The sequence below is a fragment of the Orbicella faveolata genome, unplaced genomic scaffold (genome assembly GCF_042242905.1).
Source record: "Orbicella faveolata isolate gen_17 unplaced genomic scaffold, um_ofav_v1 contig_2, whole genome shotgun sequence".
In the NCBI taxonomy this organism is placed as follows: domain Eukaryota; kingdom Metazoa; phylum Cnidaria; class Anthozoa; order Scleractinia; family Merulinidae; genus Orbicella; species Orbicella faveolata.
Genome location: NW_028301547.1, coordinates 956916 through 970318, shown reverse-complemented (window position 1 = coordinate 970318; position 13403 = coordinate 956916). Strand labels below are relative to the sequence as shown.

General features: G+C 40.2%; 2 protein-coding genes across 2 annotated transcripts; one reads left to right on the top strand and one right to left on the bottom strand.

Annotated features, from left to right (window-relative positions):
• Nucleotides 1–959: 959 nt before the first annotated feature.
• LOC110062611 (uncharacterized) lies at nucleotides 960–3879 on the top strand. Its single transcript, XM_020769553.2, has one exon. It carries the CDS (start codon nucleotides 977–979, stop codon nucleotides 3614–3616), a length of 2640 nt encoding a protein of 879 aa, XP_020625212.2. The 5' UTR covers nucleotides 960–976; the 3' UTR covers nucleotides 3617–3879.
• A 383-nt stretch (nucleotides 3880–4262) lies between these two features.
• LOC110062633 (branched-chain-amino-acid aminotransferase-like) lies at nucleotides 4263–13186 on the bottom strand. The gene is made up of 13 exons (XM_089289053.1): nucleotides 12732–13186; nucleotides 12014–12046; nucleotides 11410–11610; nucleotides 10778–10888; nucleotides 10462–10581; nucleotides 9915–10078; nucleotides 9440–9527; nucleotides 9027–9081; nucleotides 8458–8543; nucleotides 8269–8337; nucleotides 7060–7131; nucleotides 6212–6283; nucleotides 4263–5791 (listed from the first exon to the last, which is right to left on the bottom strand). Exons 1-13 carry the CDS (start codon nucleotides 12831–12833, stop codon nucleotides 5750–5752), a joined length of 1215 nt encoding a protein of 404 aa, XP_089145179.1. The 5' UTR covers nucleotides 12834–13186; the 3' UTR covers nucleotides 4263–5749.
• Between the last annotated feature and the right edge of the window lie 217 nt (nucleotides 13187–13403).

The following is a 13403-nucleotide window of genomic DNA, read 5'->3' as shown; positions in this document are numbered from 1 at the left end:
CTGGTAACAGTCATTTATAACGTGTAGTAACAGTCATCGCAAAACCCACCAAATCGCTCAGACACCGAATACATTCGGAAACAGAAATGTCATACGCTATAATCTAAGAATATCCATAAGAATATTTTCAGCCTAAAATCGGCAGAAAAATAAGAATATTCAGCCTGTGCCGAAAAAAACCCCAATATTCTTATTAAAAAAAGAGTGTAAGTTTGGTTGATAATTATCCAAAAATAGAATGTTTCGGGGACAGAATTAGGAGAACGCATTTACGTTAAACAGATCGGTAGCTTTGGACGAAATTCCGACAGCGACATGCAAACCTTCCGAAATTGCGACGTGAAAAGGTTTGAAATTCAGACGGGGGACATAAGGAGCCCCTCTAACAGAGCCTCACTCTCCGGGGGAGGATACTTCCAGAAAGTTGGGTGGGAATGTGCGGCCCACTTCCCAAAACCCTTACCCTATTTATGACCAAAATCTGCGATATTCCCTACCCTATTTATGACCTGACCAAAACTTCGAAGCCCTATTTATGAGCTGACCCTTAAATCAAAACCCTGTTTCAGACCTGTGTTATAATTAGTTCCCTAGTTCAGACCAATGTTAAATTGCCGTAAACATAATTCATGAAGGGCTTTTGTTGATTTTCTTTTCGATAATGACGAAAAAAGCGGCTTTTTCTTAAAAACATACCCATATCAAGGCTAGAGTGCAAAAACCATACCCTATTTATGACCAAAATGGCCAAAACCAGCTAAAATCGATACCCCATTTATGACCAAAACAGCTGAAAAACCCTACACTTTGGGGCTGCACATACCTATATAGCCTATATCAGGGAGTACCCCCCGGGTGTTTTTGCTAGTGATTTGGCTGGTTTTCAATTGACCAGGTGTTTACAGACTTGTACGTGAGCCACCGCAAACCGACAACCAGCCTTTTAACCAATCACATCACTGCCGTAACAATACCCATGCAGTATTATAATCTCATGGGCAAGAAACAAAAGAAGTTATTCCCTTTCCACCGTTCTTGTAAAAGGGATATGTCTAGGGTAGCGAAGTTAGCGCAGGAAAAAAACCAGCATTCTCAACAAGTACAGGACAGCGAAGACTCTGAAAGCAAGCGATGCGACCGCAATCTACTGGAAAAGAAACGTCGTGATAAATTCAACGGCCTTATCGACGAGCTTGCGTCCTGTTTGGCGGATCGATGTCATACAAAGAGAAGTACAGAGAAGAGCTCCATTCTGAAACTTACCAGTGAATATTTTCTTGAGCAGGAAAAATTGGCGGCTGAAAAGGCCGCCAATGAATTGATCAGAAATGTGAAACCTCCTTTCGTTACGGATGACGAGTTCGATTTTGTTTACCTGGAATCGATGGACATGGTGGTGTTCGCTTTAGATCAAACAGGGAAGGTTGTTTATATTTCAGACAATGCACTGTCTACTTTAGGATATATACCGGTACACATCTTACAACGTGACGTGTTTGAATTTATTGATGCACGGAACCAATTTACTTTCCAGGGAATGCTTTCCGTTTTGAAAGACAGCTCAGACATTTGTCCCTCTGGTGAAAGTAACATAACACGTTTTGAACCGTTTTGGTGTCAGTTTCGACGAGGTCCGTTCGGTCAAGGGGACGGTTTTGAAACAATTTGCTGCTTTGGAGCAATAGTAAGAAATTTATTGAGCAGGGAAAATGATGAAAATTTCGAAGAAGTTTCCGAATCCCTCATTATCCTAGCGAGGCCTTTGAACGTTCCAGTTGAAAAAACACTCCTCAAAGCTGATGGCCGACAAACGAAATTTACATCAACATTGAATATGGAAGCGAAATACGATTACCTGGACAAGCGCGTCGCCGCCGTCCTCGGCTTTTTCCCTTCGGAACTAAGTGGAAGTTCTTTGTATGAATTCTGCCACGTCGACGACCTGGACGATTTGGTCAAATACCATAAAGTTTTGCTTTTAACGGGAAGAATAACAACAAGTTATTACCGTCATATGACAAAAGGACAATCGTGGGTTTGGCTTCGATCTCGCTATCATTTGTCTTACAGCGATTGGACTTCCAAGCCCCAGGCGGTAACCTGTCTAACTTGGGTGGTTCCTTTCCGTGAAGTTTGCGCAAAACAAGCAGAGGTCCTGTCGCGTGACAAAGAGAGCTTCGCGCAGATTTTAAATGGTACAAACGGCATAGATGGAAAGTCGGCTTCTTCACAGAGTTCGATGAATTTGCCAGCGGTTGCTTCCCCGTGTTCGGAAAACGGAGCTGGAGAAATGATTCAAGCCCAGTTGAGATCTAAAAGAACCAGCGCTCAAGAATCAACTCGAAGCACGACGTCGGAATCATCGGTGGCTCGGACTCCTGGACCGGAGGAAACCCAGAGCAATTGCGCATTGTTGATTCCGAGCTCAACTGATATGGATGATAACCAACCCATTGATTTTCAAGAAAGCTTCCAGTTTTTAAGGAGCCTTGATTTGCCAATGGACCTAACAGGTGCTCAACAATCTCTTCACCGATTTCTGTTGGAAACATACGTGCAAGTAATAAACTCTTTTAACAAACAGGTGGAAGAACTCACCGCAATTCAAAAGCAAATCAAGATTCAAGGAGAGATTCGCGACCTGGTAGAGCGACTCGAGAAGGAAAGATCTTCAAATGACGTCGGGAGTGAATATACCACGACCAAAGAGATGCTTTTAAAATTTGAAGAAATGCGTCGAGTTTGTTTGGGTACAGAAGCTGTGAAACCCGCCTCCGAAAGTGCCGCCATTTGCTCCCAGCGACTTCAAGAGATTGTCGTTCAAAATCGTCCTGAAGAGCTTGAAAGCTCTATCACCTCAGAAACAAATCAACAGATGACAAAAGAAATAGTTGAACAAAACCATTCACCGATGCAAGTGGAAGAGTCCAACTCCACACAAACGCGACCAGACATTTTCTTCAATCAAGAGCGCTGGCTTCAAACGCAAGCACAACAAGCTCAAATTCAACAGCAAGCCCTTCTTGACAATCGTTTTCAAGAGCTCGAATACGCCGTCACTTCGGAAGAAAATCAACATATGACCAACGAAGTAGAGGGGCCGAGAAAATCACCCATGCAACTGGCAGAACCCAAGTCCACACCAACTCAACCGAACATTTTCTTCAACCAAGAAGGCTGGCTTCAGACGCAAGCCCGACAAGCTCACCCAGAACCAGATATTTCCTTTAACCAAGAGCGCCAGTGGTTTCAAACACAAACGCAACAAGTTCAACTACAACGGCAGGCTTTCCTTGCGCAACAAATGATCAACCCGCAATATCTACCGCAGGAACAGCTGATGCTGTTTCAGCAGCCTCACTTGCTAGTTCAGCAATTGCATCAAAAGCAATTGGAGGTAGAAGCTCCTCAGACATTACAACAACAGCTCGAACATTGTCCCAGCTCAACAGCTGGCAGCGTTTCGCTGCTAATAAATTCTCCGAACGCTGTCTCGCAACAGGGAACATCATCCGTTCATAGTAGCATGACAAGCGAACTCTCGTTGACAAGCATTGCACAGCAGGATTCTCCTCACAGTCCGAATGATTGTTTGTACGACTATCAATGGTTTTAACAACACTGTTCTGAACATTCCAAACACTCTTATCCATAATGCCTACATAGAAAATCTCCTTGCTGATCTCACCGTATTTTGCTGTTCTAGTTGAGAGAATTCGCTTCTATATCAATACATTTCTCTTGGAGATCCGCTCCTAAATTCCCTTTCCCACTTTTAGTCTTTACGGTGTAAGATGTAACTTTTCGAAGTATTGTAATTCTGACGTGTAATGAATTTGAAAAATGTTACGCGAAAATTGATAACTATTGAAAACGTGACAGACCAGTTTCGATATATTAAATTCTACCTTGGTTTTCGGAGGCTTGAGGGATTGAAACAAAAGAAATTATTTAGTTGTCCCACGATCCCGATGTCTTTCTTTTGTTTTAATCCTCCAAGCCACGGTACCAATTTCAATGGTTTTCTACGTCATGGACAACAACCGTATGACCCGGGGGAAGAAAAGAAGAGACGGGGGATGGGGGAGAGTGGGGGTGAAAATGGCGGTCCTGGTGCTGGATACCGGAGGGGTAATCCCCGCTGATGTACCAGTTGAGTTCATCAATTGTGTCCAGTAAATCATGCCAGAAGGGTGCATTTCGCGGTGCTGTTGACTTCAATTTCTATCCCCGTAAAAATAAAATAACCACGAAGCACACACTAAGATAAACTACTCACATTTTATGAAAGCGCATTTCCAGATAAATAAAGTTTCACACATTGAAATGAAATGTGATTACAACAAAAAGCAAAATAACAACATACCTCTGCTCAAAAACTACTCGTGATATCTATTTTTCTTTTATTTTAACTTAAGTCCACGACACCTATAACATTTACCCCGCATTTTACTGGGACAACCAAGGAAATTAAAATGGAAAACATAGCCTTTCTCCGATTTCGAGTGTTAAAAAAACACTATCATTATTGTATTCCTTAAGTCCACCTTTGGAAAAAAGGAAATCCACAAAAACGTTCCGAAATTGTCTCGATAAATGCGAATTGCATTGTGTAACGTTGTTTACCAACGATATTTATTACATCTGCTTTGAGCAAAGACAGAAACTTTAAGGGGCCTGTTACACTTATCTGCGCATGTGTACAATTTTTAAAGTTGGGTACGGTATTCAATGAGTTACTTGTAATTTGTGGATGGTTCTCGCAGCATGTTTTGCATTGTGTGTGAAGGTCGTGAGGAAATTTGATGTCCTCAAAAGGAGGTATACGAAGCTGCTCCTTGCATGTAAAAGCTCAAAGGGGAGTCAGTGGGGTTTTCCAAAGACAAATTAAAGTTGATTTCACAACCTCACGAAAAAGAAAAAAAGAAAAAAGCAAAACATCCCGGATGGCGCGTGGTACTGACTGCAGTGTCAAACTACATGCGCATTTATACTGTAAAACAGACCCTTTAAACCGAACATACCTTTGACAGAATTAAATAATTGATAGTCGACTGGGGTTAAAATATATGAAAAATACGTTTTTTGTATATTTATATAGAGTACACGCAAAATTGATTTCCATATGCTCGCTGGCGTCCTTAACATTACTCCATGAAATGCAACCCCTACCACTCAGTGTACATCGGTTTTTCGAGTTCTTAAACCGACGCCAGTGGTCATAAAGAAATCGTTCTTTCCAGTCATACGTTTTTTAGGCCCCGTCTAAACTGCGCCGGGAGGAATTTGAAAACGCAGCTTTATTTCTACGGTAAGGCCTGCCGTTCACACTAATCCAGAACGAAAACGGAGCGTTTCGAAAACGCTCTTTAAACCGGAGGATTTGAAAACGCCGGCTTTGCGTTTTAGTATGGTGTGGAAGGAAAACATTTTGAAAACGGAGGTTTTCGAAAAAGATGACGTCTTGTTAATCATGTGATTAACCCTAACCCTCGTGAGCATACCCAAGCTTTTCTGCCTCCGGTGATTGTTGGGTTGTCATATTTCTCCGGCGTAGTGTGGATGGGGCCTTACTTAGCGACAAGATTGTGTTGAAACTCCCGCAGCAAAGTACGGACTTGTTGCATCCCTCGCTGTGCAAACAAGGTTCGCGGCCTAAGACTCGAAGTGCTCTAAGACTAGTTTTGTTCCAATGGAATTGCTTTGTTCAGTATAAAAAGGTCTAATTGTTGCCTGCATTTCTTCGTCTTTAATCGACTATTTCGCTCCAGGCAGACGGAGTACGACCATACTGAAAGAAAATATACAAAAAAATGGTTTCATGAGTTAAAATAACACTCAGTGCTAGCTTCAAACTGTTAATTCTCCTTACTAAACGTCATAACTTTCTTTTAATGCTAGTTACATGAGTTTGATACCACATCAAGATGGTGATCTTGTTTATTCACATCACTTGTTTGCTTGATTGTGTATCAATGGTATTAAGTGAAATTTTCTGTAAATCGCTGACTATCACGTCAGCTTCAGACTGCGTTCCCTCCATCTATTTTCCAAGCTTTAATATATTTTCCTCTGCGATAAAGCATTTTTAGGCAGTCACGTTAGTCCTCCCTAGCAACAGAAAATACTTCTATAAAAACTGAACTTGTTTCCAAAACATGCCAGTTTTTTTTTTTTCTAGTCCTGTAAGTTTTCAAGCTGTCTTACGCACCTGGATTGCAGTCAGCTCGTCGTAAAATCTTTTTGTAATCTCTAAGTTCTCCATGGTAGGAATCATGATGTTCTAAAGAAAGAAAAAGAAGAACTACAATGAAAAGCTTACATCGTTGTTTTAACGTAGGAAGGACAAGAACGAAAAGGCACAGGGGAGTTGGAAGACTGGAAGAGAGAGAAAGAACCCAACGCCAAGATTTTGGAAAAGTATATCAGCGCCCAAAGGTAAATTTACAGACTGTAATTTGACCACAGTACCTGCTAAGTTTCTTATTCACCCTGCAAATGTCAAAGGAGCTAAATCACGGTTTGCGCATCTTAAAAAATGCAGCCTAACTTTTCCAAGTTGTCTTTTGCAATCTGTGTTAATCTTCTCCATCCTTAACCATCCTTGTCCCTTTATGGTTTACAATTATCTCTTTGGTGTTTTTCTATCTTAGTAAACTACAATTTTCAGGTTTTCTTCAATTCAAAGGTAATATAGTACATATCGAATAAGTAAGGCTTGAGGGAATATTGTCAACACAAATATTAGCGAAAGAAATATACGACGTTTCGACATCGTCGGATGTCATGGTCAAGTAAATGTGTAGCTTGGTTTTTGCATCATACATGGATCTACAATTATGCGCATAAGGTGGCAAAATACGTTAAGTGACAAGAAAACATATGACTATTAGGAAACGTCGTATGTTTCTTTCGCTAACATTTGTGTTGAAAAAATTTTGTACGTGGCGAAAATACCGTGAGTTAGCTCATTTAGAGGCTCATATCAGATAAAAATCTTTATAGATGAGTACGCAGAGGCTTTATATTTTTTGCTTGAAGTGAACTAAGAATTCTTACCTGTCCCTCGTAAAGAATTCTGTTCACTGGACACACTACACAAGCGGTACCAGCTCCGAAGATCTCTTTAACCTGCAAAGGTTAGAATTAGTAGAACAGTCGAACCTCCAGTAAGCGACCACCCAAAATGTCAAGCCTAGGTGGTCGCTTACGACAGCTCAGAACATATTGTTACGAAATTTTGCCTCATAACCAGATGGTAACCGCAGAGACTTACCCCATGTTTTATTCATATGAGAAGTCAATTTCGAGAAAAATACGGTACTTCCCATTGAGAAAGTTCCGTCTTTTGTACTATCCAGGGATACCATAATGTTACGACATCTTATCATCCAGTTTCCGCTCTATTATCTAACACGTTGTCGCTTATGGGAGGTTAAAAACAAAACAAAATTTCAAACTTTTAGCTCTAAAAGTGGTCGCGGTCGTTTACGAGAGGTGGTCGCTTACAAGAGGTTCCAGATATAGTGATTTGACTTGGACACTTTTGGTATTTTGGAAAACTGGTCTCTGAGGAAAGGTGGTCGCTTACGAGAGGTGGTCGCAACCAGAGGTTAGACTGTATTTAAGTGAATAACAGTTCTTGAATGTTCAATAGTTACCTTGAGCAGCATATATGTGAATTTCTGGCCTGTTCATAAGGTATGGATGTTACTTGTTATACAGTCTAACCAGGGCATCTTTTGCAGGTTGCTCAAGAAACATACCGTTTAATTCTATGCCAGTTAACAATGACGCCAAACAAGAGCAACAATACACAATTTGCCAGAGGGATGAACTAATGACTACTGACACAACTTAACAGGGTCACAAAATAAAGAATGCTGTCTTTAAGGTAGCAAAATCAGAGATTCGTGTCTTAAACAAGATGTATTGTATAGGTTTGGCTCCCAGAGGGTTACTTCCTTATGTGAGTTATATAGGGTGCCCCAAAGGGTAGAATTTTCAGCCATTTTGGTCATGAATAGGGTATGGTTTTTGCACTTTAGTCTTGAACTGGGTATGTTTATTAGAAGAAGCTACCTTTTCAGGTCATAAATAAAGCAGGGAAAATTGCAGATTTTGGTCATAAATAGGGTACTGGTTTTGTGAAACGGGCCACACACCCCCACCCAATTTTTCTGGGAGTACCCCCTTGGGGTTGGCTGTTGTAGAGAGGTGGCCGTTAGTGGAGGTTTAATTGTAGTTTGAAGATTGAACAGTCTGTACCCTGTTTTCCTGTGAAGCTTCAATAACGTCATCCATAGTGAATTCCTTTTCTGTCACTTTGAATTCTCCCTGAGAGGAAGAAAGAGGAGATTCACCTCAGTTTTAACTAGAAATTAAATATTATTTAGAACTGAATTGAATGTAATCTAGTAGCTAACTAAGCAACTATAGTCCTGAGCATAAACTCACCCAGCTCTTAGCCAGCTCCAACAAAGATTTCCGTGTGATTCCCGGTAGAATTAAACCATTGAGGGGTGGGGTAATCAGCTCCTTTTCTAACAAGCAAGATGCATACATTGTTAGCAAATGAACAGAAGCAAACACCATTGTATTCATTTTATGGTTTTTATAATATGGGGGGGGGGGGGGGGTTGGGGAGGAACTCCAATATAAAAATTTTAAGGGTGGTCTTCGGAAATTTTGAACAGAACCCCTAAGAGGTACCAAGATCCTACTTTGTTGGTGTGGCATGAAAATTTTTTCCAACCCTAAGAGGTACCAAATATTCTAAAGCAACACATTAACTGACACTGACTTTCTTCAGCTCAATACCCTAAAAGGTACTGCAAAGGCTCCCACTGTGGACCCTTTGAGAATGAACAGCACTAAACCTGCCTTTTTAGCCCCTAAAAGGTACGACGAACACCTCCGTCCTTTTTATATGGGACTCCCTGCAGGTATAATATCACACATTAACTGGTGTCTTTTGAACGACATTAAAAAAGAGAGAGCCTTTGTATCATTATTTAGAGACTAACCTCCATTCTTATTTATCCAAAACATGAATATGTTCATGGTGCCAACTTCTGTAATCTGTAAGATAAAAAGTATGAAACTGGAAAAATGAATAAAAAGAATTCTTTTCTGCACAGATATGCTGGCCAAACAGGACAATGAAGTTAGGATTTTGCTCCCAGAAAATAATATAAAAACACATCTATGTGGTCTATGATACTGACAATTAAGCATTATGACCAACAAAGAAGAAATACACAAACCAATGAGTAATCAAGTGTGAGTGAAGAAACAAACCAATGATGAGTCCCAAACATTTAAGGTCATTTAATGAACAGAAAACGTTTTTTTTTTTCTCAAAATATAATTGCTATTATTTAGCCAATGTCAAATAATTACTGCCACCCAGTCATATAATAATTTCAAGACCTCTCACCTGACGATCTTCACCGTACAACCACAGAACCTGATGCAAACCTTGCATTTCTGCATGCCGCTGAGCAAGGATGGTGGGGCCATAGTTTCTGTAAATTTTGAATTAAATGAAAAACCTTATTTTACTAAATTAATTACACACACTAGTTATCCCCAATTATCACAGCCTTGAATTAGTTTTTCATAATGTCAATAATGTCAATAATGCTAGAAATGCCAATATTATGCCAATAACATCAAAATCTGCACAGGGTTGACAACTTGAAGAATTGTATCAAAAGTATTGTTATGACACATGCAGAGCCATTTTTACAGTACGTAGTCACTGTGTGGATCAGGCAGCTGAGGGCACAGGCATCCCAAACTCACTATAGGAATTGAGTTACATTTAATTAATAGTTATACATTGAAGAAATTAATTTTAATTCCAAAATGAGACTTTTGCTTGCCAATTGCTACATTGCGGTGTCACGTACCCTCCCATCTTGGAGTCTCCACAGCCTCCTGGCCAGGCTCTTACAAAGGAAGGATCAGCCAACAGAGCAACAGGGCTGAATGTACCAGTCTTAAAGTATGGACCAACTGGCGACAAAATGACATACAACAGGGCAGATGAAGACTTGTTCACTCCAAGGGTGGGCTGAAGGATAAGAGGGATGTCAAACACAAAAGGTACCACAGAAAGTTTGTTATTTAAAGACTTATATTTAATTCAACAAAATACTTGTTGGTCTTGGATCATGCACGGTCACTAACATCATAGATAAAAAATAGAATATTGAAGGGACAGGTTAATTAAAAGGACAATTAAAATGTACATTTAAAACATTACTATTTCTGTGGGTGAGAAACATTGACCCCAAGTTATAATTTTACAGTTTACCGTTGAGGTGAAACTAGGGTATTGTAGTCCACAACTCATTCTTATTACATCTCTCTAAATTAATCAATCAATTGATGAGCAAATGAAAGTTTATACTGACCAAAGAAATGCAAGCCCAGTGCAGTTACTGGAAGTCTTACCTGTATTCCTATAAGTGTTGGCCTGATGTACAGCGAGCACTTGTTAGAATATGGAACCCATTCTCTTTCAATGCTAATAAGGTGTTTTAAACACTTGAGGAATTCTTCTCCATCAAAACCCTGCAATAAGGAGTGACAATTATTGAATTCTCATGGCATACCTTCATCCAATCTGATTTGATGATGATCATTATGCATTGTATTTGTAAACCCTGATGATTTTTTTTTATTGTGTATAAAGAAAGATAATTTAAAGAAAAAAGACTAATGAAAATATTAAGAAATATTGAGTTATGAGTGTTATCAATTCACTTACTGGAAGGCATGCTCTGTCAGCTGATCTGTTTAACCTTCTCATATTCTCCATTGGTCGAAATAATCTGATTTTGCCGTCATCTCCTCTGTAGGCCTTCATCCCTTCAAAACACTACCAACGAAAAAAATATACATAAACATTACCTTATTTTCAAATGCTAGGCAAAGGTTCCTCCTCTCAGGATCCCGGGGGATACTCCCTGGAGGTCCTGGCCAAAAGGGGCACCTTTTTCATGCTTTAGGTATGTAAAGGTTGCATAGTTCCTGGGCCTCAATATTTTGCTGCGGTCAATCGTTTTTGGGTCATGTGGTCTGGGGCAAAAAGTGTGGGCTATTCTGGGCCGTCCATCTCAGATATGTCACCAAAATCAATTGATCCTTTTTTAGCAATTCATTCACAATACCGGCCAGTTATGAAAGTATGTGAAAGGGGCACCTTTTTTTCAATTAATGGTATACAAACGGGGTACCGGTAGCTTTTCTGTCAAAATGATATACCAAAGGGTAAGGGGTTGAACCTCGGGCCAGGGCCTACCTGTATAGAACTTTGTAGAGAACCCCCTCAGATCACAACATAAGTAGTAAGAATGTAATCTCTCTTACTAGTAGTGTCAACAATCAATCCTAACTTACCTCCAAAGCATAATGAAATACTGAGCACGATGGAGCAAGAGACAAGTTTTGATATGGCATCACTTTTGGCTCACCCCAACCACTGTCAGCAGTCCATTCAACACTGAGCATGTGATCTGTGAACTCTGCGCCAAATACTAACGAATTGATATCTGGCTTGGGCTTCGGAGTCTTGATCGGTTCAACTACAAGGCTGTCATACTACAGATAACAAAGATAAATTAAATGTGATAGTGATACAAAGGGAGAGTATGATGTTCTGGAGGGGGGTGGTTGTGAAAATAGTTTATGTGGGCAGTAATATGCCTAGTCCAAAATAACGTGCTATGACCACAAAGTGATCTAAATACAGTGTTCATGTACACCAAAGGCTGGTTCAAACCCTATCGTTCAATTAAGTTCAACTGGGTTGGACTGAGTTTGATGACTGAACAGTTTGATTAGTAATGTTGGGAATACATAAAAAAATGACTTAACAATTATTTTACTTCTAGCTTTAATTCTGCCATGCCACATGAAACTACAATTAATCTGCTCGCATTGATTGCACTCCATAAATTTGATAAATGCAACAATAAATGTAGCTTACATGCGTGTTACATACCTTAATATCGGAATCTGTGGAAAGCCCTCGAATCTACAGATTAACAGCAGACAATATGTGTAAAATAACTGACAATGTGTAAAATAATTGTAAAATGCGTCAAATAATTAGTAAAATAATTAAGTGTAAAATAATTGACAAGCTGGTGATCAAGCCGGCTTTAAAAGATAAGCCAATCTAATTGCTCATCTTGTGGTTGTTAACAACGCCAGTAATGAAAGTGAAGAATGATCATCGCAGTTATGCATTGCGATGATCATTCTTCACTTTCATCTACAACCGCAGTTCATATATGAATTATTTCATATAAACTTCACATCAACGCCAGTAATATTACTTAGCTTCGTACTACTTTGTGTTACACAAATTTAGGACTGTCTCTCAAACAGAGCAAACTAAAATTAAAATTGCAATCGCCGCTTCGTTTTAATGTAAAGCTTACATCAATATTAATTTTATGGTGGTTGGTTTTATGATAAGTTAGATCTACATACAAAGAAAGGACAGCAATATTAAAATCATTTCATCGCAAAGTAACAATAGAAGTAGTCATTTTCGCCGGACAAAAACGGAATCCCCAGAAGATTATAAATTTGCAAATAATCTGCGAAATTTCCAAATTAGCAGTGATCGTGACATAATTGATTTACCGAATACTGAAATTGTAGCGCCTCATAAAGATTGCAGATCACTAAAAGCAAGCACATGGAAACCTTACCAGGAGGTGCGGCTTTAGTTGTTTAGCTGATGTGCTTGAAAAAGTAGAAAGCCGGAAAGAACTAACACAAATCGAACCAAACTTCGTAACACGCGACGCCATCTTGCTTTTTTTTATGATTTCCGTGAGCTCCTGGTGCGGTTTTGGCGATTAACATACGTATTATGATTGGCTGTCAAAGTAGGCGGGGTGGAGGTGTGGTCAGGCGCGAGCCTGCGATCAGGTGTTCTTTTTTTTCGAATTCTGCCGGCCAAGAGGGAAAAAGAATGCGTGATCGCGGGTTAGAAATGCCCTGAATTGAGCCAAATTCTCGCTTAGCTTGAGAGCAGGCTTCCTAATGAAGTACAAGGTAAAAGATACAGGAAAGCTTCAACGAGTTCCCCAGAGATCTTTCTCTCCAGACTTCTCGCGGCTTCTCAACTTTTCTATACCGCTGACTTCTGACATGACCCCACTAGCCTACGTAGCAGTCTTTTCCGTTTCCTTTCAGGCAAGCAGGAGTCGCGCGAGGGCATGGAGACAGAGATAACAAAAAAAAAAACCATCCCCTCCGTTCCTAACTTTTTGCCCTCGCCCCATGCGTTCACGCGACTTCCCCTAAGCTCTCGCTTTCTCCCGCTAAGGGGGGTGGAGGGGGAGGGGGGGGGGGGGGGCGGGGACGGAAAGGACTGC

Bases quoted from the DNA above. Each gene is read 5' to 3' on its own strand.
- LOC110062633 (XM_089289053.1), bottom strand. From the start codon at position 12,833: ATGGCGTCGCGTGTTACGAAGTTTGGTTCGATTTGTGTTAGTTCTTTC. The intron at 9,082-9,439 runs GTGAGAGGTCTT...TTTATCTTACAG, and splicing joins TGTACGGTGAAGATCGTCAG to ATTACAGAAGTTGGCACCAT. The intron at 8,338-8,457 runs GTGAGTTTATGC...TCTTCCTCTCAG, and splicing joins TGGAGCTGGCTAAGAGCTGG to GGAGAATTCAAAGTGACAGA.
- LOC110062611 (XM_020769553.2), top strand. From the start codon at position 977: ATGCAGTATTATAATCTCATGGGCAAGAAACAAAAGAAGTTATTCCCT.